The sequence below is a fragment of the Labrus mixtus genome, chromosome 13 (genome assembly GCF_963584025.1).
Source record: "Labrus mixtus chromosome 13, fLabMix1.1, whole genome shotgun sequence".
In the NCBI taxonomy this organism is placed as follows: domain Eukaryota; kingdom Metazoa; phylum Chordata; class Actinopteri; order Labriformes; family Labridae; genus Labrus; species Labrus mixtus.
The window spans coordinates 14,356,506-14,384,442 of NC_083624.1; the positions used below are offsets into that span (position 1 = coordinate 14,356,506).

The following is a 27,937-nucleotide window of genomic DNA, read 5'->3' on the forward strand; positions in this document are numbered from 1 at the left end:
TTACTTCTGATGGTCACTTTCCAAAGCAGCCTCCTCCATCAGGGTGTGAATGTGTAGGTGTGACCTGCGGTGTAAAAGCACTTTGAGTAGTCAGAATACTAGAAAAGCTCTCTACAAGCTCAAGTCCATTTACCATTTATCAATCTTAATTGTATTTAATTCATATTTAATATCCACATAGCTCCTCAGCTTTGGTTTGTGACTTACAAAAATATGTCAAAAGAAATTGCCCTGATATTCTAAACTTAAGAATGAGACAAATTCAACTTTTTTCAGTTTATTTTTTATATCAGCATCAAACACAATTCAACACTTCTTTTTCTAACATTTTAACAATTTAGTTACAACCAAGTGATTGTGGTTATGCTGTGATTCACCTATCATACCTGCTGCTGACTAAAAGCCTGTCACCTGTTGTATGAGACACAACTGTATATCTCATTAAAACTAACTTCAACCTCTTTTGATGCATAGCTACATGAAGCTCTTACAGTGTTTCATGTATCATATCTACAATATGCTGTCTGCAAACAACGACTTGCACCACTTCTAAAAGTAAAATAATCCTGCAATCAAGCGGTTGTATTTCGATTAACATGCTCATTGTGCAGCTATTTCAAATAACATGACAGACAGTTATAGTAAAGTAAACCCCCTCAAAACTCACATCTTTCTCAAAATGCAGATATGCAATGTCAACCTTTTAAGAAAAACGCACCTGGCATCGATCTGTGACTTCTCAGTTACATTGTTTCTGATCGTCATCCCACACCTTCAAGAGCGAGCAATACATATCTCATGGATTTGAATTCATTCAGAATACAGTGTGTGTGAAAATACCTCGTGTTCATAACCACATTTCTCTGATTGCCATGTAATACACAAAACTACGACTCCATTTTCATTACACCCTACAGGTGATGATGTACGTCGGCAGAGCTTGATATCCACTGAATATGACAGCGATATCAGTTCCTTCGCTCACACTGTCGTACAGGATTTGGGGATATTTTCCCACAGATGGCAGAATGGGATCTCGTTTACCGGAGGTGGATGATCCCATCAGCACCTCAGCCTCCACAAAGTAGACATACTCTTCGTTCGGCGTCTTCCACATGTCCATGGCCTTTTCCACCGTGCCTGCAAAGTAGATGCCCTGTCCGAGTATGGGGTCTGTGTACAGAGCAAGAGAAGCCTTTAACCTTGTTTTATATCTGTTTGGCTGTCATCGTAATTTCAAGACACTTTGTCGTTGTCCCATATATGTCATTGGGACATATAATGTATCCGTTCGTATAATCAAATTCTTGTTTGTAGAAGCATATCATACCTTTGGGTGGAGCGATACACGCGTGGAATCCGATACGACTGACCAGCTCGGGGAACTGTGCGGGCATGCATTGAAACATTGTACGAGAAGTGGAGCAGTTGAGCTGTTTTTTCTTCATTTCAAAGATGGTCTCCAGTGCTGGGTTCTCCACCTTCACCACCTTCACCACCTGAATATAAAATGTGAAAAATGTCTATTTGTGTTACATTTAACACAGTTTAAAGACATTCAACTATGTAAAGATGTTATTGTGAGAACTCGATGACAAAGCTTTCTTCACATACTTCCATGTTGTACTTTAACACCCACTGTACCTTTGAAATCCTCAGTTTCTTATCCATCAACGAAAATCTGTCTTTCAACTCCTGGCTTTCGGGCTCTGTCAATGTGTTTCCTCCAAAAGACGTTTTCTGGTTCAACTTTTCGTTTATTTCCTGCGTTTCCTCTTTTACAAACTCCTCCTGTACTTTGCAGAGAATGGCCTCAACCTTCAACCTGGCAACTGCAACATCTTCATCCGAATGCCCTTTCACAACGATGCTAGCACGACCATCCTCAAAACGCTCCTCGAAGGAGACGCCCCTTTTCACCAGGGGAGAAAGTTGCTGATCTTCTCGCTCCCCAAATTGGTGGATGAAGTTGTTGTGGATGGCGACAGGGCTAAAGGTTTTAAAGAGAAGGTTCTGGAGCCATCGGTCGGCCTCGCGCGTTGCTTCTTCTGAGCCCATCAGGCTTATCTGTGGAGATGCAGCCTTGAAGCCCTGGAATTCATCTCGCTTGCCAAACGCTGAAGGAGGAGACATGATGAAGTACACTGTCAGGGCTTCAATCTAGGATCACTCTACAACATCTTTAGCTATACATACATTCAAATCACTCGTATTATAAGCATTACCCTGAAGTCCCAGGGATGAAATGATCTTGTTTTAAGGGACACATGCAATGAACGGTCTTGGTCTCAAGACTTTTTGAAGGTCTCGGCCTCGTCTTGGAATCGAAAGCCTTTTTACTCAGTCTTGCCTCGGTCTCAGACTGGACGGACTCCGGATTTTAAATCAAGACCAGTCGAGACCACCACTCACAGGCTATTTTTCCACGTCACTTCTTTGATTCTAAGGAATATGCCCCTAACCCTAAAAGAACAAACAATTCATTCTTGATTTGATTGATATCCCCCGGTTACGACCGTGAGTGACACGCCCGCTGCACACAACACGATGATTTTTGGGTGATATTTGTAGTCTTGTCTCGCCCTCGCCCTGCCTTTATCTCGGTCTCTGGGCACTCCGGTCTCAGGTAAGTCTTTCTCTCGGTTAGTGTGGTCTTGACTACAACTCTACAATGAACACTGCTTCACATTTAAAATACAAAGTTGATCTACAGTTTCCACCTGATGTAGCCCTTGGTCTGATGTGTGTGTATATAACTAATGTGTTTTTTAATAAAGCAATGAGTAAGGTCTTTTACCAGCTCTTTTGTAAAGCGTCTCGAGATAACATTTGTCATGATTTGGGGCTGTACAAATAATGAATGATTGATTGATTGAATGTGCATTTCCCCGTTTTAGATGAAGACAAACAACTGTAAACATACTGGTGTTTATGGAGAGTTCTACAATTATTGATGATGTCCCAACTTTGACAAAAATCAACGGCGATCACCCAAGAAATTAACGACTATGAATTCACCAACAGAAGCAAACGCCAAGCTTCTGCCAGCACAAAGAAGAAAAGATATCTGAAATATTTTGTTACCATGTTCAGTGCTGGGATGAGATTCTTGTTTCTGGAGAATTTTCATCTGATTTTCAAAGGCCTGAAAAAGAGAATGAGATTCCTTTATAGACTTATTTATTTAGCAGGAGAATCTTCGAGATATCAAGTGAGAAACAGAGCTGGAAATTGAACCTGTACGACCGGTCGTACCCCATCAACAATTCTCTGCAGATGTGGGGAGTGTCTCGCACCACTGCAAACACTTTCCACCATACTCACAGGTAATACATTCGATTTAAATTTATAAACATTTTATTTTTTACACTCGAAAGGTAAATTGTTGTGACTAACACTTACCTAATAAAGAAAGTATAATCTCACATGTACGCATTCTGCCTCTATCCATAGGTGTCAAAGTTTTCTCTCTGTTATAAATACTGCCAAGAAAGCTTTCACATAACCGTTACCCTGGTGTGCTGCGAGTCAAGGCATAGATTTTAACATCCTACTCCTCGTTTATATAGCGTCGCACTGTCCAGGCCCAAAATATACGCAAGACCTGTTGAGTTTGTTACGAGGCATTTAGACCGTTCAGGTCCTCTGGGACAGGTTTACTCACACTGTTCTGGAAATCAGAACCAAGCAGGGTGAGGCAGCTTTGAGGGTTAGGGTTTCTAGTCTCCTCCCCTGCTCACCCGTGGAACAAACTACCGCAGAAACCGAGGGCTCTCTACATCTGTCAGCTCTTTTAAGACAGAACTTTAAACATGTTTCATTTTTTTCCCCTCTTGATAACAGTTCTGATCAAATAAGGGTTGTCTCGATACCAGAATTTTAAACTGAGATATGATACTGATGAAAATCTAAGTACCGTTATATTTGTACCTTTTTTGATTGCACTGCAACAAAAAAGTCCTAGGCACCCGATGATGGCTGATTTCTTATTCTTATCACCAAAAGTTGCAAGTGAACATCTGTGCATTGTCTACATTGCAATGTTAACAATAATTTGGTTCATATTTGTGCCAGCATTTGAGGCATGTTTGGTACTGGTTGTAATGGTACATCAGTATTTTAGCATTACCAAAAATGTGTCCTGGTCAGGAGGAAATATGACAACATGAACTTCCAATGTCGCTTGGCACATCAGGGCAAACTTAGCCACTGCATTCAACATGATCTGTGCAACATCTCTTTTGTCAATCCCCACGTTTCCGGTTCCGATGGCAGGGAAGGCGATTGACTTGTGTTGATACTGGACTGCCAACTGTAAGCAACCACGTACTGACTCAAAAAGAATCTGTGATGGATGAAAAAACAGGCAATCAGAATTTCAATATATTTTGAATTCTAGATGTATTTCAAATCCAGATTATATAATATTCATTTACTTAAAAGCCACATAACATTCAAACTCACACCCTACCTGTTTACAGGTTGCTTGCGTATGGAAAACATTTTTACAATCGAGATTGTAGCCATTTGTAATGATGACATGGCCAACCGGAGAAGCACGATATATTTCTCTTTGCATTTGATCACCCGCTTTCTTCAGTAGAGCTTTGGAGATGCAACCAATTTTCAGGTCTTTTGTTGTTGATACAGTGTTCACGATGACATCTGTCTGAGAAAAAAACATACAAATATAATATAAAATAAATATCTTAATTACAAGAGAAGGTGATATAAATCCCTCTCAGGCTCACATTGAATTATATTGAACAGTGGGGTCTTCAGACACTTCCTGTAGATTACAGCTGCTGTACCTCCTATGTGAATAACTAGGGAACAGACCAGGTGCATGTTAAGGATGATGCTTTAAGCTATCACAAGGGACAAAAACGCCCTGATTCCAATACCTTCATTTATTCCTTTAGGAATAACAGACTTGTGAGCTCAGCTTTTTTTTTTAAGCTCAGGATTCCTTCAGCGTTCTGGGTCAGAGTGTACATCAACATTTTTAAAAGTACAAAAAGAGTGAGTGGTATTAAAATCATCTCGTTTTTTAGATAACATTAAAACTTAAGGGAAAATAGTCAAGTGTCAGTATCAGAATCAGAGGCAGACAGCTTGGGGGAGATATTCATTCCTAGATATTTCATGTTAAGAGCGGGGAGGTGAAAGATTGAGGACAGGGCTGCGACATCCCCTGTGTTCATGCAGAGGGGTAAGAGAGTGCATTATGACCAGTTCATTGACTAATTGGACGGTTCTGAGTATGATTTTTATAACTGAGAAGCATTCCTGTAAAGATGAGTTGTGGGGGTCTTCAAGGAGGAGTAACACGCCATCAGCGTACAGAATTATTTTGTCTTCTGTAGACGATGTTTTGATACCTCTGATGTTTCTGTTTGGTCATACGGCGGCTGCGAGCGCTTCTATGAATATCGCAAGGAGTGATGGAGAGAGAGGACATCCCTGCCTGGTGCCGTTGTGACGGGTGACATTTTGTGAAATCAACCCGTTACTGGTGAGGGGAACAGCGCCCTAATCCAATTTATAAATGACTCTGCCAAACCAAAGTGTTGTAAAGTGGCAAATCAGAAAGTCCAGTGTAACCTGTCGAACACTTTTTCTGCATCAGGTGAAAGAAAAATGGAAGTTCTGGAGTTCTGAAAGCTGCATGAGGTTGAACAGTTTACGAGTGATATGGGATGATTGCCTTCCGTTGATAAAAGCTGTCTGACCGAGATGTATGAGAAATAGATTTCCATATGTGAAGGAGATATTAGAACAGCACTAATCAAATGTATATAATAAGTGAAAATTAAATTAAAGTTAATAGAGTAACAATCCAGTTTCCCTTTAATTTGACCCCTATTGACAAGAGGTTAAACATATATCTTTTCTGGTCTTACCCTAAACATGCCTGGTTTGTGTTTTAAAATAATAATAATTTATACTTTATTTTCTGATCCTTATACCTTTTTCAGTGTCACACGTCACTTCATTTGAATATTTGCATGGAACGTTTTAACAAAGGCACTTCCCATATTCAAACTGGAAACCGTTTTGTGAGACATTTAAAAAAAACAAAAAACATTATGAAATAATGTATTTCTGAATCGTAGATAACATAAAAGAATGCGTATGAATTTCAGTCTGTGACATAATCTGTTCAAAACTCCTCACAGTAGGTCAAACTTGTGGACATATAGACGTTGCAGATTCTTACCTGCTGACGCTCAATGTGTCCCTTCTTCAGCATCAGATGGACTTTTCCAATCTGGAGAGAGTGTGTTGAGGTTTTGGCATCTTCTCTGACTTGACTTCCTGCAGCCTGACTGTAATTCATGAAATTCAGTTTGCAGGCCCTGGTCATCTCCTGGACTGAAGGCTCGTCATGGTTTACCAGAAAGATCTCTTTAGGAAGATGTTTGTGAGGGCCTTTATAGTATTCTTTCACAGCTGACACGATGGTGTCGGCACACTGAGGCAGAGGGTAGTTGAAAATTCCAGAGCTTATGGCGGGAATAGCAACAGACTGCAGACAGTTCTCACTCACTATGTTAAGAATGCTCCAGATGGTCTTCTTCAACAGCGGTTCAGCCCGGGAAATATTAGGAGTGGAGTAGTGATTTAGGTCAGGACCCACAGCATGAATAATGCACTTGCATGGTAACGACCCAGCACTGGTGACAATTGCATCTCCTGTATACAAGTCACCGTTCTTTCTGATGTAGTTTACGCTCTCTCTCTGGATAACTGGACCCCCAGCTTTGGACAGAGCCCCTGCAAGGCCACCCCCATGCTGAAGCTTGGTATTGGCAGCATTCACAACAGCTTCTGCTTCTTTAAAACGGGTGAGATCAGCCCTCCACACAGACACCCGAACACCTGCATCCAGCTTAAAAGCAAACCTTGGCTGGTCTTCACCGGCTGGCTTTTTCTGCTGTGCACTGCTGAAATCATCGGCCGAATCCACCCCGTTGATGACGGCCGTACATCCAAATTTGCTTTGAAGGACTTCACACAAATCACTTGTATTTTGTCTCACAATTTTGACTGAAACCCCATGAAGAGGAACGTCCAATGTACTGGTCATGGCTCCTAAACAAAGACACGATAAAAACATAAAGTTACACTTCATTGCAATACTTCATTCTTGACCAAAGATTTAAAAAATCGCAAATAAGGGGACCGGAGCAAGGTGAGCAGAGAACCGGGTCAGTCGGTCATTGGTCGGATATCTTTTAATAAACAGTTAATTAACTGTCAGTGTTTTAACACTCAATTGAATTCCCTTTAATTAAATGTTGTTTTTGCTGTCAAATATAGTTCATATATGTATAAAGAAAATCTGAATCAGTTAAATAAATTTCAATCTGTGCATGTGTGTTGCCATGAACTAAATGGCCACAGTCACAGTGATAAGCTAATGTTAGCAAGCTGCCTCGTGCAGTTAGCTAACCCTTAAAATCATTTTAACGCTGTAAATGAAAATAAATAAGGCACTTTTAAAGCTGGTAGCAATGACAATATGCTTTTTATGTTTACATTTTGAGGTTGAAACTAATGTTTCTCTGTTTTTTTTGGGGGTTTTTTAACCGCACTGTCCCAGCATGCAGACACATGTTTCACATGTATATAGTTGCCCTGTGAGCATCACCAGCGTTACCCTTTTTATTTCCTTCTTTTGTGTTAATTTACTTGGTCAAACTTTTATTTCAGAAAATATGCTGGTTCCAGTAAAATACAAACAACTACAGAAGTATGTGAAGTTGGAGGAGGTTGCATGCAATTTCATAAAAGAGGTGAGTAAATGAATGCATTTTTTCATGAATTATTTTAACTTTGATTTCATCTGAGATTGAATGGGTTTTGTGAGGGAACTTTATTAACATTATCCTTGTGTAGAATTTATATTTCCCCAGTCTTGCTGCAGTCTGGAGGAGCATCTTGGGCGTCCATACTTCCTCCCTGTTGGACTTCAGAAGAGCAAGACTGACAGCTTCTACATCACCATGGATAAGCATCTCATCCCATGCCGGGCAAACCGCTCCCTCTGGGCATTTGATGAACTTTTCTTAACATGTCTTATGATGCAGCATTGGTGAATTCACAATGTATTGATATACAGAGAAAATAAAACGTCACTGTTTGAAAATTACTTTTTTTATTTGAAATCATTCTTACTAATAATTGTAACACTTTGTAGTGTAGATACCTGACACTTAATGGAGTTAAACTAACACTAGCCAGGTAGTAAAAAAAAAGTGTATTAGCAGTGTTACGTGTCTAATCCCTAAGTGTTATTTTAACTCTGTTTAGTGAGTTGAAAAGGGAACTCTCTCTCAGTGTTAAATGTTTAACTATTTCAAAAGTGTTGATTTGACTTTAGAAAGTGTGGAGCTATATAAACCCTGAAAAAGGGTTGAAATCAACTCTGTGGGAGTTAATTCAACACTGGTCTTTTTGCTGTGTAATTGTCAAAATAGTTCAATCATCTATGGATAAATACAATTGATTAATTTAAATGATTGTGTCTATGAAACAAACTTGTAAATCAGAGAGAGGCACAGTTTTCTAAACAGGCATATCAATATACAAACATGGTAGACCTTAAAAATAAAAGTAATGGGAATGTGGGGCGCAAGATTGCCTAGCGGTTATGTTGCGTGCCCTATGTACAGAGGCTGTAGTCCTCAGCGCAGCGGCCTTTGGTTCGAATCCGACCTCTGCCCTTTGCTGCATGTCATCCCCCACTCTCTCCTCTCAACATTTCCCGTCTGTCTTCAGCTGTCCTACCCAATAAAGGCAAAAAGGCCCACAGAAATATCTTTAAAAAAAAAAGTAATGGAAATGATTTAAACGTACCATTAGTCTTTCAGAAAACACAAATAAATCTATCATTTGAAAATGATTGGAGGCAATCTGGACTAAAGCTGCTGTATAAATGTTCCCCGAGATTTGAGAACCAATTGAAACAACTGTTTATCACAGTATACTTTACAGTTTTAATATGTGTGTGTAAGAATTTGAACACTTGAACTGTATCAGTAATGAAACGCAGAATCTAACGCGCTCTGGAAATAATAAGTCAAGATCTTTACTAGCCTACAGGGGGCTCTAACAACTTAAAAGGTGTTTCCGGTTTCCATTTATAACAGAGGTGCAGTTTTGCTTTTTATCCAGCAGAGGGAGACAGAGACTACACCAAATGTTCAAAATTGTTCCGAAGTAGTCCAACAGTAGTTCTTATCTGTCTGTTATCACTGAGGCTATTACCCTTTTCAATCAGTAATTATTTATCTCAGAAAAGCTTGAATAACAACGTTACTACACAAACTTTTAGCCTACTTGTTGATCTTTGCAAGTAGAAACCCAACAAAAAGATGTTCTTATAGTTGCCATATTATTTTGCTGTTAATTTACTTCCTATGACTTTTCTGATAGTCACAGGAACTATGATAGGACTTTATTGTTGATAGTGTATTTTACACACCGTAAGCGTTATACACACTGTTGACGTCTTAATCTATAACACAAAAAAAATAAATAGTAAGTGGAAAAAAATACAATATAGTCTACCACACTGCTGTTTACAGCTCATTTTGGCACGATAAAAGTTTTATCATCTCGCTTACATTACACCGCCATTTTCTGTTCAACAAGCCACTTGTGCGAGACACAGGTAACGAAGACACGAAAACAAACTGAGACGAAACTTAAAAGACTATTAGTCCAGTGTGGATGTAGAAGCTCAAAATTCATTTGGCAAAGCTTGCACTCAATTAAAAAAAAAAAAAGAAAGTAAAGTCGTATATATGTGCGGAGATACTCACCTACCCCTCTGGAAAGGACCGCGGAGAAAAAGAAAGTAGAAAGCAGTCGGACAGGGTGCGGCCCTTGATAGACGCCGCCTCGGGATTATAGACAAGTTTTGAACGATGTACTTCGTCTATGAATGTGCGTGTGTCCTTCCCCCTTCACTGCTATTGTAGCTCTTCATGGCTACGCAGACAGGAAACGCCTAATTTCCTGAAAATCAAAAGTGAAAGTGAAGTAAAGAGCACGGCAGACTGCGCCAGACCAGCAGCGATGGCTGACGCGTATTCGTTTGCGCTGCATGTCGAGCTCGAAGAAAATAAAGTACCGAGGCTTAAAAACAAATTAGTCAAGTACTTTCAAAGTAAGAAGTCCAACGGGGGCGACTGCGAAGTTGACTACGAAGACGGCAGCAAGACAGCGGTGTTGCGCTTCCGCGAAGAGAAGGGTAAATCATGTCGGGTTAACCTCTTCTGTGCCCCCCTTTTACTTTGACATTCTTAAAGGTAACTTGACTGTTTTTTTTCTCCCCCCTCACAGACCAGAAAAATGTTTTGGCGAAGGAGGTCCATCAGATGAGTCTGGACAAAGGCGTGTTGAAAATGACAGTTCGTCTACCTGCGGAAGAAATAACAAAGCAGGTGAGTGAACTGATATTTTTTAAAAAAAGAAAAAAAAAAAGCCTCCAGAAGTGTCAGCAACTTTAATGTGCCCAGTTATGTGAAATTCTGAGCCTTTCTGGTGAGATTATTTAAACGAATGAGGAGAATCCAGTTGTTTCATTTATAAGGAAGTCACAGAACAAATCTAAATATGCAGACGTATTAGTCATTGCTGTAATATTCCCTTTCAACAACACATGAAGTAGAAGTTATTTTATTATTGCCAAAGGGCATGCTTCTATTATCTACTGGGGATCCTTTAACCCACGTTATCAGACAGAGGTCTCTTTTACCCAGGTAAAAATACATTGAAAGCATTATTATTGATAAGAGAATATAATCCTTGACACAGCAGCTGGTCTGCTTGGATTCCCTCAGAGACTGCCAGCTGTCTTTAAGGGCATTGTGCCATTTGGAACTTGTTACATAAGATGCCATAGCAGTTATAAAAAGGTGACTTGTGTTTTTCCCCCCCCCATTCTCTTTAGGAATCTCCACCTAATAAACTCAAACGAAAATGTAAGTACTTTCCAACAATAATGTTTGATAATTTAGGCTTGTCAGTCTCCAAACACAAAAACCCATATATACACACACACACACACACACACACACACACACACACACACACACAAACATATTATCTTATTTAGTGCAGAATATCTGTGTGGGATTTATGGCGGCTATGATCATGACTACATATTTTTAGATTCGTACCATTTTAATGTGTCCTTTAAGAACTACAGTATTTATCTTAAAGGTGCACTAAGTGGTTTTGGAAGTGAAATTTGAAAGTTGGAGAAGTTAAGTAGAGAAGTTAGAGCTTTGAACATAAACCACAGAGTCTGTGCACTTCTCCAGCTTTCACGCTTCTCTACCAAAACTACATAGTGCACCTTTAACTTGTTGATTAGTTTTTAAATCATTTCATGAATGTCTCTGCAAATACTTTTGTGGCAAAAAGAGAATTTATACATTATAACATCAGTTATAAGGATGAATATATCTTGATATTACAAGAACTAGAAAAAAAAATAGTATCCTTAAAACTAGGGTCTTATTTATTGATACGGATATCGATATTGTATGGAGATAGAATTGTTTCAAAAAGATTTATATATTTGTATATTTGTATTTGTATATTTATAAATGTATGCATATTTATACATATCATTTCGATATGTATAAATCTTTTTGAGACAATTCTATCTCCATAATATTGGGAGGAGAAAAAAATCTGATACCGATATATTGGCCGATATCTTTCTTAATTCTATGTTCGATCTGTAGAGATAGATAGATATATATTTGCACATATTTATTGTGTTGATCCCTCAAATGCAGTTATCAAACACTGGTGGAAAAGATATAATGAAGATAAGATGCTCACTCAACTGGAAAGTAACTGCGCATGTACGTGCATCACCGCTTCTCACTATGGAGAGTGATAATTCTTTTTTAATCCATATAGCGCCCTCTGCTGGTGAAAGAGGAATGATAGTTTAATACAATGATACTCAAATGAAATGATATTGGACTGGTGAATAAATCTAGTAATATCGGCGCACATATCTGGTATAAAATTAGCTGATACAGATAGTCACTGGATTTGCTGATATCGGCCGGTATTATTGGCTGGCTGATAAATCGGTGAGTGTAAATAAAGTGTAATGGAATTATATTAATTGAAATAAATAATAACTGAAAATCTTTTTATTTATTTTTTAATTGGACCACTTCCTCAGTGGTTAAGTATTATTTACCCACAAACTCAGCCTCCCTCCTAGACTGAACTGATTTATTTTAACAATAAACCCCAAAACAAGACATACACACTTGATTACACATTATTCTTTATTTGGCAAAGGTAGCTATTTATACATAACCTAGTTATGAAAGTAAAGCCATTTATATTAATATAGTTGCCAGTGTCACAGAATTTAAAGGCAAGCTGACCACCTCAACAAGATGCAGTCGATGAGGGTAGAGTTCATTGACTTTTCCTTCATCGACTTTCCTTATGACAGCTGGTATTTTGCTATGTTGATTCTACTTGTAAATAACTGAGGTACATGAGTGTTATTTTGAAGCGTCTGCTGTCTTTAAAAAACAAAAAAAACAGCCGTTGTTTTTCCACTAAGGCTATGTTTTAGGTGTCATACTGATTATTTCTAATCATACACTCAAAAGCTTAACTGGTAGCTGAATTGCTTTTGCTGAAGAAATGTAATATTCTGCTCCACTTTCATACTGGGGTATGAATCAGTCCTGTCGAGCACATGTTTACCCCGGTGTACTTGCAAACCATGGGACTTCCCAGAAACACATTACACAAGCACAGAGTTAGTTTCACTTTCCGTGCTATAGTCACAGTGGTGAGCTTTACAAAATGGCAGTCTAACCACCCACCTCATTTCCCTCAAGTGTTAACAGAATGCACACTAAAACATTTTGATTCCCTCGCAGTGTTGTTAAGGCCAGAGTATAAATGATTATGAGACTTACACAGATATGCTGTGAATTAAACCCTTAACAAGAGGTTGTAAATGGAGTCTGATACAAACCGAATGAAAAATAAATCATGGTAATCATGGTTAGGTGTTTTGTGTAGAGTTTAGAGGTCCTGTTCACATCTGGTTTTAACATGTGTTCTTGTTAAAAAGATCACAAGCGGACCTCTCTAAGTACGTCGGGTCACACCTGGCGTTGGAATGTCGTCTTGTGTAACCAGTTTGGATTAGTCATTTAGGAAGAGTCATTTATATTCTAAAACATCAAGTGAGGTGATTCAGACACACAGCAGATAGATCTGACATGGACGTGATATGAGGTAGGGGGCGCTTGTGAGACCAAATTGATGACGTGACACTAAGACTTTATTTAATTATCATCATCACTTTCCTACACTATTTCTGGTGAACTATAATGAACTTGTTGAGTGTCAAATCATTTGAGCTTTATACACACACCATGCAACATCTCCACTGTTCAACACGGCACATTGTGTCTATTTATAATTTGTAACTATTGTTTCTATCTTTCAACCCTCTGCGCTTATAGCGTATTATTCTTATTCATTGCTTATTTTATTGCTAATTTCATTATTTCTATTCTATTTTATTTTACATTTTTTAAATGTATTTCTATAACTGCTATATTGTGTTAAAAAGAAACTGTAACACCCGAATCTCCCCCTGGGATTAATACAGTATTTTTGGTTTGGATTCTTATTTACAGGAATTGGCCGTATTTATTTCCATTGACATTAAAGCCTTGTTCCTCTCATGTCATGTCTTAGCGAGTAGCCCAAATGCTGTTTTAATATCCTACTGCTCAGATCCAAGTCGTAATACATAGAAATGTTGGAACTGTTAAAAATCACAACAATCAATCAATCATTTACAACCTCCCAGATTGATCAGTGACTGAAAAGACAATGACGATTAGGCCAACTTTAACTCATCAGACACCATCAGACATCAGTAAATATCAGAATAAGACAACTGTCTAGTTAGCTAGGTATTTTAAGTCTTTCCTATCAAATCAAGTGAAGCTATAAAACGTTTCCTTGTTAGCTCATGTTAGTTAGCTTTACGGCTTTTCTTAGCTCTCTTAAATCAAAGATTTTATGCAATTGAAACTATTTGGGATAGCTTTAGTTTTTCTGGTTTCTGATTTTTGTGCCTGTTTCCCATTGTTTAAGTGGGCTTTGATTGTATGCAGCAGAAAAACAGACCAGATGAAGAGCAAAAGAGGCCAAACATATTGGCCGTCATCATGCAATCTGGTATTCCATCAGCAATTACCTGAAGAGGATTTAGCTTTTTATTAGAGCTGGGCGATCATGGCAAATTCATTGTTCTCGGGACATGAGCAATAAACGCATAGCAAAAGTGTGAATTTATCACAGTAATGAAATAAAATATGTTTAGGAAATATGAAAACTCTCTCACTCATCATGAGTTCATTTACCCACTGGACATAGGCCGAGGTGTGAGACCATTTTGATACTGCTAGCTAGCTTCTGGAAGTCACTATGCATTGTGTTTTCAGTTGTAGATTCATCTGAAAATAGTGATAAGGATTTATAGATAACTACAATTTTACAGGATTTACTATCTGGAACACAGTACAAGCTTATGACAGCATTTTAGCTACCCGCACCCTGAGAATTATATTATAGGACTATGGCCACAGTGCTGATATGGTGAATAAGACACCCTCTATGTCATTGTTGCCCTGGTTAGAGAGACTAAGATGTCCTTTGGTGTAGCCAAGGACACACAATAGTACAAACTAAGAAATATGGCCATATGCAGCCCACACCACCTGTGAATGTGTTTGAGAGATCACATCTTGGTGTCCTTGAAGTGTTTGTTTTGTGCATTAAACCTGTACTTAAAGCTGTCCACTTCTTCTTGGACAACAAAGGAAACATATTAATACTGAATGTAAAGAGGTCCTCATATTATCTAACAGAGTTTAAAAGATGCAGGATTAGTCTCTGAACCGCCATGTCTCTCTAACAGCAGATGATGTTGGGAATAAAGACAAACCCTGCGCTGAAGAACACAAACCTGCAGCCAAAGTCCAGACTGAGGTGAAAGGTGGAGACGACGAGGCTGAAGATGAAGAGCTCTGCTCCACTTTGGCTGTTATAGAAAATATACCAGAGACGGTTAACAAGGAGTTTTTGGAGATGCTGGTGGAAAATGTCTTGAAGATTTCTGACTCAGAATCTGTCAACAAAAGATACTCTTTGGAAGTCATTCCTACAATCTCCTCTGCTGTGGTGACCTTCAAGAGTGGGGAAGGTACTCATTTTACTCAGTGTGTTTTCATGTGTTAGTGTGTGTGTGTGTGTGTGTGTGTGTGTGTGTGTGTGTGTCTCTCAGCTCCTACTGAGTTTTTCTTTTAGAAATATAAAAATAAGCACCTGCATAATCTCACAATCTCAATCTCAATGATGATTACCTTTTTTTAATCTATAAATATTGTTACTACCAGCTAAAAATAATCATGTTTATGACAGCTAACATTAAAAGAGAGCAGATGGCATATGTATCATGCTAGTTTACCAAAATAATAACCATAATATATGCTTTTTCATCATTAAAACAATGACAATACAACTTGATGAATTGATGTATTTGTAAACAAATAATTTATAATAATTTAAGTAACCTTTTGTAGCCTTAAAGGGGTCATATTATGCTTTTTCTGGTTTTATATGCTCTGTAGTGTGTTTTCCAAGTGTCCTGTGCATGTTTAGGCACATCTATGTGCAAAAATTCAAAGTCCGCGGAAATGCGGTTTCTCCTACGTCCTCCTGTTAGCTGTAGCATTAGCTGCATGTAACGCTCGGTTCTAGCCCCCCTCGAAAAAAATGTGCCAGTGTGACGTCTTGTCAGTGTGAGATCACTGATCTAAGTCCATTGGCTCGTTGCACGCCCATTAACTTCTGTAGCATGCCCACGATATGCCGTAGCCTGCGGTAGCACAGTAGTGCTAAGGTGCTAATGTTTTTTCTCCTCTCGCGGAGCCAAAGTGGCTGCATTCCCAATGTGGTAAAAGGGTTGTGACATTTCCGAGAACCGTGCTGAGCGACTGACCAATTACGGCAGAGCCGACAGGCCGACCAATCAGATCAGACTTGGCACTCTGACTCTGAACGTGGGCACTTCAGAGCCTTAGCGAGAGAATCAGAAGCGAACCGGTGCATGGAGCGGCAGTACATGAAAACAGACAGTTTTTTTTTACTTTAGCTATTGTGAACATACTTTAGTAGGTACATAGATTAAATATATGAACCCCAAAAGGGGCATAATATGACCTCTTTAAAAACACATTGAAAGCATTTTGCAATTGAATATAGTGAATTATTGAAAAGTGTCACTGGCTGTTATTCAGTGATATATTGTGATGGAAATGGTCCAATAGGTAGAGTCCCACTGTTTATACTGTGTATAACATTGGCCTTCATTTGATGACTTTATGTTTTATGTGCTGAAAACATGTTCCACTATTGGAATCACTTTTTCTGCTGTTCCATCAACTCTCCTCGCTAAATGTCTCTGGAAGTCTTTTGTCTAAGAAAGCAAATTGAGGTTTTTATTGATGGTATGGTAATCTTATTCTCATTCTGTTTTTATCCGTTTCTCACAGAAAACAGGGTTTTTGTGAAAAGCTGCCCTGATAACAAAACCTTCAAAAAGAAGGGACTAAAAGTCCGGTCTCTTGAACTCACAAAGCAAGCCTTAGTTGACGACGTGAAATCCAACTGTGAAGATTACCTCCGTCTTTACTTTGAGAAAGTAGGTGGCGAGGTGGAAAATGTTGTGGTCAATGAAGTGGAACAGTCTGCCTTCATCACCTTCAAAGAACCGAAAGGTAGAGCATTTACAGTTTTTTATAAACATCACTGTATGAATTGTATAATTGCACTTTTTTTGGACAACTTGCTAATGTTTTGTCTGATTGACATGTCTTCGCATAGCTCTTCAGGAAATCTTGAAGAAAAAGCACCACATCCAAAAGGAAGAGATCAGAGTTTATCCTTTTTACGAATCTCTGGGAATAGCCCTCTATGGCACAGACACACCCTCACTTAAGTGCCCTGCTGATATCTCTGAACCCATTGAAGAGGATGTCTTGAGATATCTGAATGACAAACCATCAGCATTAAGGACTATTCAAGATGAATTATCAAAACACTTTTGCGAGCTCAAGCTCGACCAATCGTCTGTGCGCCTGAGCCCTTTCCCTTCATTACTAAACGAAAAGGATGCCAAAGCCATCGTCAAAAAGTGGAGGGATACTGTGAGGTCAGCCTTTGCACAAGCTTTGTCCCAATTCAAATCTCTGAAGCTTCAGCCAGATTCAACAGTATGGGAAGAGTCTGAGACGAAGATCAGAGAGGTGTTGCTGAATGAGGATGTGGTTGTAGTGCCTGATAAAGCCAGTGGTATCTTATCAGTTGTTGGCCTTGTTGCAGACATTAAGAAACTAGAGCGAACTCTCGATGAAGTCATCACCAAGATCACTAAAAGGGTGCACAGAGAGAAATGTATTGAATCCGATAATTTCAAAGTGTCACCAATGATTTTTCACATCCTGTGTCAAGATGGTCTTAAGGAAAAACTGTTGGGTGTGTACCCAGAACTTCAAATGTATTTTAGGAAAGGCAGCCCAGATTTGGTTTTAAGTGGTTTAAAGGATGAGATTTTTGCAGCAAGCAAGGTGATATACAATTCTATGTTGGCATTGAAACGACAAGACTTAGAAATAGATGAGTTTGTCCTTGACTTGTTGAAGGATGAACAACCTGAGAAACTTACAGATGCTCTCCTCAAATCCAATGGAATAAACGCAGCATTTGAGATCACCGCAAACAGGGTTCAGCTACTCGCTGTTTCTGACAGTTGTCTGACCCAAGCTGGAGATCATCTAAGAAAGCACCTAGTATCTCAGTACATTGATGCTGAAGACAGTAACATCCTGGTGGATCCAGAGTGGCTGGACCTGATCAGGCAATTTGAGAGCACCAACAACAAGTCATTGAGAAGTATACAAATCCGCGCCACTGGTCAACAAGTGGTGGTGTCTGGCTACAATGACACAGTCGAAAGTGTTCGTCATAAACTTGAAGAGTTCTTGACACAGAATGCTGAAGTTGAAGACACTGTTATCATCAAGCCCAATGCCAAAGTTGAATACCTTAAAAAACTTGATACATCTTGGTTGAAGCAAATGGAAGACAAAGTGTCGGTTCTTTACAAAAAGGAAGCCATCTGTTTAAGTGGTCGTAGAGTCCATGTCTCACAATGCAAGAAACTGGTTGAAAACTTTGTTTCTTCCTTGTTCTTTGAACATTTAAATGTCCCCAAGCCAGGAGTGAAGACTTTCTTCCAGGATAAAGAGGATATGTATGTTTCTTCTATTTGGGTTGAAACTGGCTGCCTGGTCCAACTTGCTAGTGAGGCTAGTGATGGACAGGATGACCAATTTCCAATACCCGTGTATCAGCTTCAGACAACTGATGGAGTTGAAATAGCCGTTTGCAAGGCAGATATGTGCAGCTACCCGGTAGATGTAGTTGTTAATGCTTCTAACCCTGATTTGAAACTTAATGGAGGTCTTTCGAAAGCCCTTCTTAAGGCCGCTGGCCCTCAGTTGCAGGTTGAATGTGACAAACTGATCAACTTGAAAGGGCAAGTCAAAGCTGGAGACGGTGTCATAACTGGTGCAGGGGGGCAGTTGTCCTGCAAAAAAGTGATCCATGCAGTGGGACCCCAATTTGATTCAACTAAAGCCTTAAAGGCACAGGCACTGTTGAGAAAAGTTGTTAAGGGAAGCTTAGAACTCGCCGAAATGCACGGCTGCACTACTGTGGCTCTGCCGGCCATTAGCAGAAACCAAGGCTTTCCTCTGCACATATGTGCAGCCACCATTGTCACAGCTGTGAAGGAACACTGCGATGAACAGTCCGATGACAGCACCCTGAAGAAGATCCATTTGGTGAACGATGATGATGGCGCTGTTCATGCGATGGAGGCAGCTGTCAAACAGCAGTTTGGGAGCTATGGTGTCAATCCCTCTCAACAAAGTCTCCCAAACAAACCTCCAATAGCTGTGAAACCTGGATCCAACCCTAATCGTTTGGGCCAAGTGCAGACCAAAGAGGGCTTGAGCATCACTCTCGTGAAAGGAAATATCGAGAATGCCACGGTAATTTTGACTATTATCCTTCACAAAGCACAAACAGTTAGATTATTGGTAAACCACTGGTTTATGTAGAATTGAGTATAACCCCCCCCCCCCCCCCAAAAAAAACTCCATGGTATCTCATTTTAATCCTACAGGCAGAGATGGGCAAGAGGGCCACTTCAATCATCCTCACTGCTGGAGAGCCAAAATATACCTAAATTGTAAAATACTCTCAATTAGCCAATTATCTTTAATTATATTTTAATGAAAGGAAAATGACATAGCTTGCCGTGCTGTCATTACCACGGTTTCAGCAGCCACCATCACACACGGAAAGACGTTGACACAAACCAGTCTCTGAGACTTTTTCACATCTTTTCTTCCTCACGAGGTCATAATCATGGATTTACAGAAAACGGTGGTATATTGTTCCGTAAATAAACCTTGTGGAGTGCTCTTTTGATTGAAAGAGTCCTATATTAAAGTTAACGAGGGACCAGCGTAGGTCGCAAGCTAGCGGGTCTGTGCTTCACAACTTTCACTGCAGGCTGAGAGCTCAACTGCCGTACTGTAGCTAGTAGGAGTGCAAACTCCACAAAGTGAAAACAGACGGGACTAAACGAGCGACACAGCTGCACAGAAACTGCACGTTGTAGACCTCGCTGAACACGATATAAATCATCACACAGGAAGACAGCTTACACTTTTTTTTCTCTCTGAGAGACCTTCAAAATAAGACTGCATCTTAACCAAATACCAAATATTCCAGGTTTTACGGTATGCCCTTATATCAATTTTTAAAACCAAAATGCAAAGAGTTTTTTATTGTATTTTAATAAATACACAGATACATTTTAAGCCTTTTCAAGCTTCTTCCCCAGTTCAAAGAACAGGTTATTTACCAGTTATTTAACGTATATTTTACTCTCCTATCTTCTCCAAATTTATGTTTGATAAATGTACGCAGAAACCGTTGCAACCAATAACATCTACTAATTTCCTTTAAATATGAATATCGTGTGGAATACATAATATACAAACAAATAAAAACATACATTAAATAACAGGTTGACATTACTGATACTCCGATTCATTTTCCTCCAAAAACACAGCAATGTATAATCAAGGCACTTATATCAAACTTCAGCTTAATCCTTTAATTCAAATGGCCAATTCCCCGCTGTTCATTTATATTTTAAATATATTGATATTTGTAAATTATCTTAAAGGGACACATTGAGTGAGGAGGGTGAGCCACATGTGGCTGGGGGGTCGCCAGTGTCCTATCCCTACTTTAAGGATTCACTGATTCTCTTGCAAACTGAGCACTGATATGACTGAAGCTGTTGTAAAATGAAGACCCTGTTAACGAAACCTTATGTATCCACATTTTCAGACGGAGGTGATTGTGAACACTGTGTCCAAAGATCTTGATCTCACCAAAGGGGCCATTTCAAATGCAATCTTCCAAAAGGCTGGGCAAAAACTCCAGCAGGTGTTAATGGCAAAGAGTCCAAGTGTAAATGTGGGCGAGGTCATTGTGACAGAAGGCTGTAATCTGAAGAGCAAACAAGTCTTTCACGCAGTTGCAACTAATTGGAACAATGGCAAAGGCACACCAGGAGAGGTAAAGTCTCACATCATGTATATTATGTGTTCAATTACGGTACTTCTTCCATTAGAGCCTGATAAAAGGTCACCATCAGGGATGTGCTTGAATTTACACTTTTTCTTTCACCTTCCTCTGCACAACATGTTCGGAAATATTCTGCTAATTGGGGTGCCAATAGCCTAGCGGTTATGTCATGCACGCGATGTACGAGGGCGTAAGTCCTCATCACAGCGGCCGTGGGTTAGAAAGCCGACCTTGGCCCTTTGCTTCATGTCATCCCCCACTCTCTCCTCCCACAACATTTCCTGTCTCTGTCCTATCAATTAAGGCAAAAGGCCCAAAAAATAATTTCAAAAATATATTCTGCTCATGTATAAAACATCACACATTCGGCTTTCAGCTCTTGTCTGTTATATTTCAGGTTACAAGTCATATCTAAAGAAGAGTATTAAGTTTGAATGTCTCAAACTTAATTATTGACACCATGTATGCTTTTCCATCCAGACCTTGAAGAGCATTTTCAGTGACTGCTTGGGCAAGGCCGAGGGCAGCGCTCTTACCTCCATATCCCTCCCGGCTATCGGCACTGGAAACCTGGGCTTCCCAAAAGACATGGTAGCATCTTTGATGTTGAAAGAAATCTTAGAGTTTAGCAGTAAGAAACAGCCGAAGCACCTGAAGAAAGTCAGGATCATCCTTTACCCTGGAGATGCAAAGACTATCGAGGTAAGAAAAGAAAAAGCGTAATATTATTTTCATAACCCTAACAGTGATTCTTAACTTAAATTTAGGATTTTACTCTATCAGACATGTCTTTGATTCTGTCTCCAGGCTTTTTGTGATGAGTTTAAGAAGCAGTTCCCTAATGCCTCCGGTGGTCCGGCATCAACAAGTTCCCCACAAAAATCAGGTGTGCAGACTGTTATTCATGAAATGCAAAATAGTTTTGTTCTTAATACAACAACAAAACACATCAAATAAGGACTTTTAATAAATATGTATGCACCAAAAAACATTCAAGTATTTTGTAGTGGCATGCAAAAAAACATGACAAAATGTGACATATTGTATTTGTTAAACGACTTAAATTGAATTAAGAAATGAGCTTTTGCACTGCTGTGAAATCTTTCTGTATCTGCTGCCTCAAGGTCCTTTCTCCAAGGTCGTCTCGGGCGCAGAAATACACGAGACCAAAATGGGAAGTGTGGCTGTACAGGTGGTCAAAGGAGACATAACAAAGGAGACCAGTGATGTCATCATCAATTCCAGCAATGACGACTTCTCTCTTAAGACGGGTAAATGATCGTGAGAACCGGAATGTTTCGGTGATGTAACACAGTTTTGATTTAAGATTCTTTTAGATTTAATGTCAGTCTACATAGAGGTATTGACCCACTTGAATTTAATATTAGTATTTGACATAAAAATTGTTCCTCTTGCTGTATTCATGGCTGCAAAATGATTTAGTTCCAGCCTTAATTATAAATAATTTTTCCCTTCTTATCTATAGGTGTATCCAAAGCTATCCTGGAAGCGGCAGGTCAGGCTGTTGAAAAAGAATGCCAAGATCTCAGTAAGGAGAAATTTACACCTTGAGTCGATTCCAAACGATATCAAACGTTCTTGCTTGATACTGACAATACTGAAGAGTCAGTGATGAAACCAAACTCTAAAGATTGTTCATAAAATAATGGGTCATCTTAACACATACACACACACACATGGTTGTCCAAGCTGAGAGGTATGCAAATCCATTGTCTTTACCTTTAGGTGCTGAGCCTCACTCAGGCATGATATTTACCCAGCCAGGCAACCTGAAGTGTAAGAAGATCCTCCACATAGTCGGACGGTCGGATCCTGTACAAATCAACAATGTGGTGAAAGATGCACTCCTCTGGTGTGAGAGAAACTCGCTCACTTCTGTCTCATTCCCTGCAATTGGCACAGGTGAGTTTCAACAGCAGATTGTGCTGAGCACATTAGTACAGTGACGTTTTAACATTTATTGTCAAATAAAGTGGGACTTTTGAAGGTCTATTCAGTTGGGATTTTATCTCTGAAAACATGAAAATGTATGTTTATTTTTAACAGTAATTTATCACTTTTGTTTCTGTGTGGGGTCTGGGAGGGGTCAGCTTCTATGGATACAAGTGTGTGTGTGTGTGTGTGGGGGGGGGGGTTCTGAGGGAGAATGGTTGCAGCGCTCTAATGTATGCAGATTTATTTTTAAACTCAATTTGATTAGTTATCAGGAACAATACACTTAATTCTTTACATTTATTCAACATTTGTCTTCTTTGTTAATTGATCGTAGATTTAACTCTATGACATCATTATCTTAATTAAATACATTTAATTATATACGTTTTTTTAAGATTTATTTTCAGGCTTTTAATGCCTTTGTTGTAAAGATAGGACAGTGGATAGAATCTGAAAATCATGGATAGAGAGAGAGTGGGGAATGACATGCAGATTTGAACCCGGGCCGCCCGCTTGGAGGACTGCAGCCCTCTGTACACGGGGTGCCTGCCCTAACCACTCGGCCACTGGGGCCCCAATTGATTAATCTTATATTTGAATCTCTTTTAGAATCATTTTTTAGAAACATTTTTAAGAGTGGTATGAATGCAACAACTTCTAGTATTCAAGCTCTATGGAATATATAGAGTTTAGGGCTCAATGAGGTTTTGAGGCCTTTCTCAAAGAAATAAAGTCAACTGATGGGTTGACTTAAAAAGGTGTATTATTTCTGTTAGAAAGTGAAACAAAAACAGTCAAATGAAGGGATTTTGGGGTCTAAATTTTAACATGATTTGTATTTTATTGTCTTATTGTTGATTATTATTTGACTGTGTAAGGCCCTTTTGATGCTTTATTAATACCCTTGCCTCCATGTATGAATCTTGTTCATAGAAATGCAATGATCATAGGCACAGAAGCTCAAGTGGGGTTTCTACAGTCTCTTACAGTCTGTTGGGTTTGTGCTACTCTGCCCGTGTTGTAATGTATGCTCTTCTCACTTCAGGTCAAGGAAATGTACAGGCAAAGCAGGTGGCAGACGCCATGTTGGACGCAGTGATTGATGTACTGAGCCAGAACACATCCACCAAACTGCAAAAAGTTCGGATCATTATCTTTCAGCAACCCATGCTGAAAGACTTCCACAGCAGTATGCAAGAAAGAGAAGAAGGTGCAAAAGAAAAGAAAGGTGCAGCTCAAGGCTGGTTGGGAAGCATAACCTCCAAAGTCAAATGTAAGTTCAGTGATGATCATATCTCTCAATCAAAAGCCAAAATGATTTTTAGATGTTGAATTCTAATACAGATATTTATTTTTATTTTCTTTCAGCACTGTTCGGTGTGTCCGCTGATAAGCCACAGAAAGAAGGGGATTTTGTCATTGAGCCTCTGACATTCGATCCTGCATGCTTCCATCTCTGCAGTAGTACACAGGCCAACGTAGACTCAGCCAAGATGTGGCTCAACGACCTGGTTATGAAAGAGTTCGACAGCACTACCTTTACAGACAACTCCATCCTATTGCTTTCTGATGAAGACCACAAACAGATCAGCAACATCCAGAACACCTTGAGGGTTTGCATCAGGACTGAAGGCAAGAACGGCCAAGCCTGGATGACCATCGATGGGGCCATCAAGAATGTGCACAGAGCCAGCAATGAGATTCATGAGCTGCTGAGGAGGACAAGGGATGAGGAGGACCTAAAGAAGAAAGTGGAGGCGGCGAGCACAGTGGCAGACTGGCAGTACCAGAGGGCGGGGCTTGCATTTCAGAGTTTTGATTCCGTGACCAACTACAAGCTGGAGGAAGCTTTGGCTTCTAACCAACAAAGTGTAGAAATAACACTCCAAGGTGAAGACTACATGGTGGAAATGCCAAGTGGACCTGCGACTGATAGCCAGGGATGCACCCTAGACATAAAACGCAAACTAAAAGGTATAATGTCTTACCTGCATGCTCTGATGAGTTGATACATGTTTTGTCCACATCCTTGCTTCTTGGTCCTGTAATTCATCCACAATAATGGAGGGCAGTTGAGCAGTTTTCACATATGCACTCCTGAAAAGGTCTTGAAAATTCAGGTAGATTGACCTGGGAGAGGGGGGGGGGGGGGCCTCAGGAAGCAAGACATGATCTAAAAATAACGACACAGACAATAATAAGAAGATTCAGAGACAATGTAAAGGGAGCAGTTTCATACTGACGCCGTGCAGCTTATACACTATGGTGCTGACGAAGTTGATCAAAACCTAAGGGCAAGAACTTCTGTCGAGTTCTCGGTGGCTGATGGTAGTAAACAGTGAGTTGCACGCTGCCACCTCGGGATCGAAATCTAACCCCTTCCCGGTTTGTACATGTTTTTGAGTTGGTTACTGTGACGCACTGCCCCAAAATACAGTTCAGTCAGACAACTCCTCTCGTTGATATTTCTTTAAAATATTTAATGCAGCAGCAGAACATAGTTTGTGGTGGGGCTGAGCAAGAGTGCAGAACCTGTACTGGTCAGCAGAGAGAGAGAGAGAGAGAGACCAGAAATCCTGCAGCTTAAATACGCCGCTAATTGGAAGGAGGTGTCAGGTGGTTGTGGTTACTGAAGCATGTCAAGTGTGAAATCAGTGCAGCTCGAGTTGTCGCAGGCGTCGCCTCATTTATGTAAAAAGCATTACATATGAGATGAGTCATTATTTGTGTGTGATTGTATGATGAAAGTTGTGACAGAAACCTGATGTTGATGTTGTAATCAATTGGTGATACCAGGAAATAACAACTATAATTGTGTATTGTGTCACCAGATGAAGACGTCCCTGAGTTCTGGGACCCGAATCCAGCCAACAAAACATGTCTGGCTGTCAACATCCTGCCGGGAACATCAGAGCACACTGAAGTCCTGACTCTGTTTCAAGCCTCATGCCAACTAAATGTTCTGAAGGTAGACCACATTTAAGAGCCTTTTTTTACTTACACCTCAGCTTTCATGTATTCGTCATATGTTTAAGGACCAACCTGCATCAATACATCTATAACTTGCAAAATGTTCTTTTTTTCTCCTCGTAGATCGAGAGGATCCAGAACATTGTAATGTGGAAGAGCCTGCAGTTGCAGAGGAAGGTTATGGAGCAGAGGAACGGTCATCAGAACAACGTGAGACGTCTCTTCCATGGCACCTCTGAAGACACCATCAACCATATCAACGAGCACGGCTTCAACAGGAGTTTCGCAGGAAAGAACGGTGAGAAGTAGATACAAAAAAATATGAATAAGATGTATTTTGAATATAGCGGCTAAGCCTAAACTTAAAGCCACTGAGGGGAGGGGCTACATAGACGGGCTAATTTAGCCTTTTAATTGACACGCTTGCTGGCTTCGCTCCAGTCCAATATCTTCTTCTTTTAAGGAATATATATATGTGTTCCCATCGTTGTCTTCATTAATGTCATATGTGTGATGTTCAAACAGTAATCCATACATTTCCATTCAGATACCTCATAGCGTGGTGTACAGCCGTCAAAAAAGTGTATTTGCTCCCCGTCTAGCAACACCTGACACCCCAGTGAAAGTTCCTACCTATATAGAGTATCACCTTAACCTAAAGGCCACACCTCCTGCTGGAACAAGTTGTGTTTTGCACTTCCTAAACATGGCTCCTACAATTATCATTATTATTATTATTATTATTATTTGGAGCCTCCACATTTATCACACATTCAACTTACCGATAAAACGACAAATACTCCTCAAGTTGGCACAGTCTATAGCAGAACAGGTTCTTGCAACTTACTGGAACTTCAATGACTTTTGTTATGTAATTGGTTGTCATTTCTCCTCATACACAGTGAGCAGGAACTGCATTTGTCAAAAGAGCTGTCAATCATGGAGTTATACCTCCGTTTATAGACTCAACAAATAAATTGAGTTAAAACTAAACGTCCCAACAAAAACAAAAAATTGGACAAGAATCTAAATAATAAGAATGAACTTTAATAACAGAATCCATGTTTTAGAAAAATGTATTTTTCTAGTTAGACCCATGTCCCGTCTGTGAACAACTTCATGATCCGTACTGCCCATAAATGTTTTGGTTGTCTTGCTCATTAACATTTTTGCTTTCCTTCCTTTTTTTTTTTTTAAGCTGCCTGTTATGGTAATGGCTCATACTTTGCAGTCAATGCCAGTTACTCTGCCAGTAACACCTACTCCAGGCCAAACCAGAATGGGGAGAAGTTCATGTACCTCTGCCAAGTGCTTACGGGGGATTTCACCGTTGGCCAATCAAAAATGATCACTCCGCCAGCCAAGGGTGCCGACCCCGTTCTGAAGTACGACAGTGTTGTGGACAACATAGCCAATCCCACCATGTTTGTTATCTTCCACGACACCCAGGCGTACCCTGAATATTTGATCACATTCAAGTAACACATCGATGCACTGACCTGACACAATCGAAAGCCTTATATCTGACACTGCCTCACAACATTCATTCTATTTGCTTTTCTTTTGTTTTCACTTATACTGAAGATGTTTGGTTTAAAACTCTGATGGTAATTTTAGTTGTTTTATTAGATTCCTAATAAGTAATGATCAAAGGCTCCTCAGTGGAAGTGTAACTTGTCTCAGCCATTCTGCCTTGAATATGAATATGCAAACTTTATGATAATCCTGCAGGAAAATATCAAACAATGCCAAATAAAAAAATGCCTTTAATTGAAACTCTGTAGTTATTACACTGGACATTGTACTGAGAGTTTACAGGGAGGGACCTGCTGTCTTCCAAGAAATCATGTGATGCATGTGGGAGATTAGGTTTACAATCACTTTTAGGCTGAAAGGAAAGTGAAAGTTAACTGTAGTTCCAGTAAACAGGTCTGTACAAATATACATTCATACAAGCACAGCAAATGTGTTGTTTCTGTTTTATATATATTTCATTTGAAGGTAATAACTCAATCTCTACATCTGTCTCCAACTCACAGCAGCAAGTAGTTTCCACATCTTGATATAAATGTCACATATTATGCAGAATACACTTGACCATGTTCTAACACTAACATGTGTCCCTAGCTTTTCTACAAACCCCCCAATGATCAGAGAATATCATCCTCTCCGTCTTCTGCCTGCTCCACTTTTC

General features: G+C 39.7%; 2 protein-coding genes across 3 annotated transcripts; one reads left to right on the forward strand and one right to left on the reverse strand.

Annotated features, from left to right (window-relative positions):
• Positions 1-261: 261 nt before the first annotated feature.
• parp9 (poly(ADP-ribose) polymerase family member 9) lies at positions 262-9,957 on the reverse strand. The gene is made up of 8 exons (XM_061053831.1): positions 9,827-9,957; positions 6,221-7,092; positions 4,472-4,669; positions 4,130-4,345; positions 3,085-3,145; positions 1,645-2,117; positions 1,331-1,499; positions 262-1,173 (listed from the first exon to the last, which is right to left on the reverse strand). Exons 2-8 carry the CDS (start codon positions 7,088-7,090, stop codon positions 905-907), a joined length of 2,256 nt encoding a protein of 751 aa, XP_060909814.1. The 5' UTR covers positions 7,091-7,092; positions 9,827-9,957; the 3' UTR covers positions 262-904.
• Positions 9,949-27,851, forward strand: parp14rs1 (poly(ADP-ribose) polymerase family member 14-related sequence 1). 2 transcript variants are annotated; one of them, XM_061053826.1, is made up of 17 exons: positions 9,949-10,261; positions 10,354-10,454; positions 10,964-10,994; positions 15,005-15,289; positions 16,641-16,865; positions 16,972-19,202; positions 20,578-20,808; positions 21,298-21,519; positions 21,625-21,703; positions 21,942-22,088; positions 22,304-22,366; positions 22,564-22,740; positions 23,819-24,046; positions 24,142-24,747; positions 25,605-25,741; positions 25,867-26,041; positions 26,942-27,851. In XM_061053826.1, the coding sequence occupies exons 1-17, from the start codon at positions 9,949-9,951 to the stop codon at positions 27,223-27,225; spliced, it is 5,535 nt and encodes a 1,844-aa protein (XP_060909809.1). In that variant the 3' UTR covers positions 27,226-27,851. The 2 variants fall into 2 exon arrangements, with proteins under 2 accessions (XP_060909809.1, XP_060909810.1); XM_061053827.1 differs by having other exon boundaries at positions 15,008-15,289.
• The last annotated feature ends 86 nt before the right edge of the window (positions 27,852-27,937 follow it).

Excerpts from the sequence above, each read along its gene's own strand:
- parp9 (XM_061053831.1), bottom strand. The coding sequence starts at position 7,090 with ATGACCAGTACATTGGACGTTCCTCTTCATGGGGTTTCAGTCAAAATT. Across the intron at positions 3,146-4,129 it reads CTGACCAGGACACATTTTTG|GCCTTTGAAAATCAGATGAA; the intron begins GTAATGCTAAAA and ends TCTCTTTTTCAG. Across the intron at positions 2,118-3,084 it reads TCATCCCAGCACTGAACATG|CGTTTGGCAAGCGAGATGAA; the intron begins GTAACAAAATAT and ends CTCCTCCTTCAG.
- parp14rs1 (XM_061053826.1), top strand. The coding sequence starts at position 9,949 with ATGAATGTGCGTGTGTCCTTCCCCCTTCACTGCTATTGTAGCTCTTCA. Across the intron at positions 10,995-15,004 it reads TAATAAACTCAAACGAAAAT|CAGATGATGTTGGGAATAAA; the intron begins GTAAGTACTTTC and ends TCTCTCTAACAG. Across the intron at positions 21,520-21,624 it reads GAGATGCAAAGACTATCGAG|GCTTTTTGTGATGAGTTTAA; the intron begins GTAAGAAAAGAA and ends TTCTGTCTCCAG.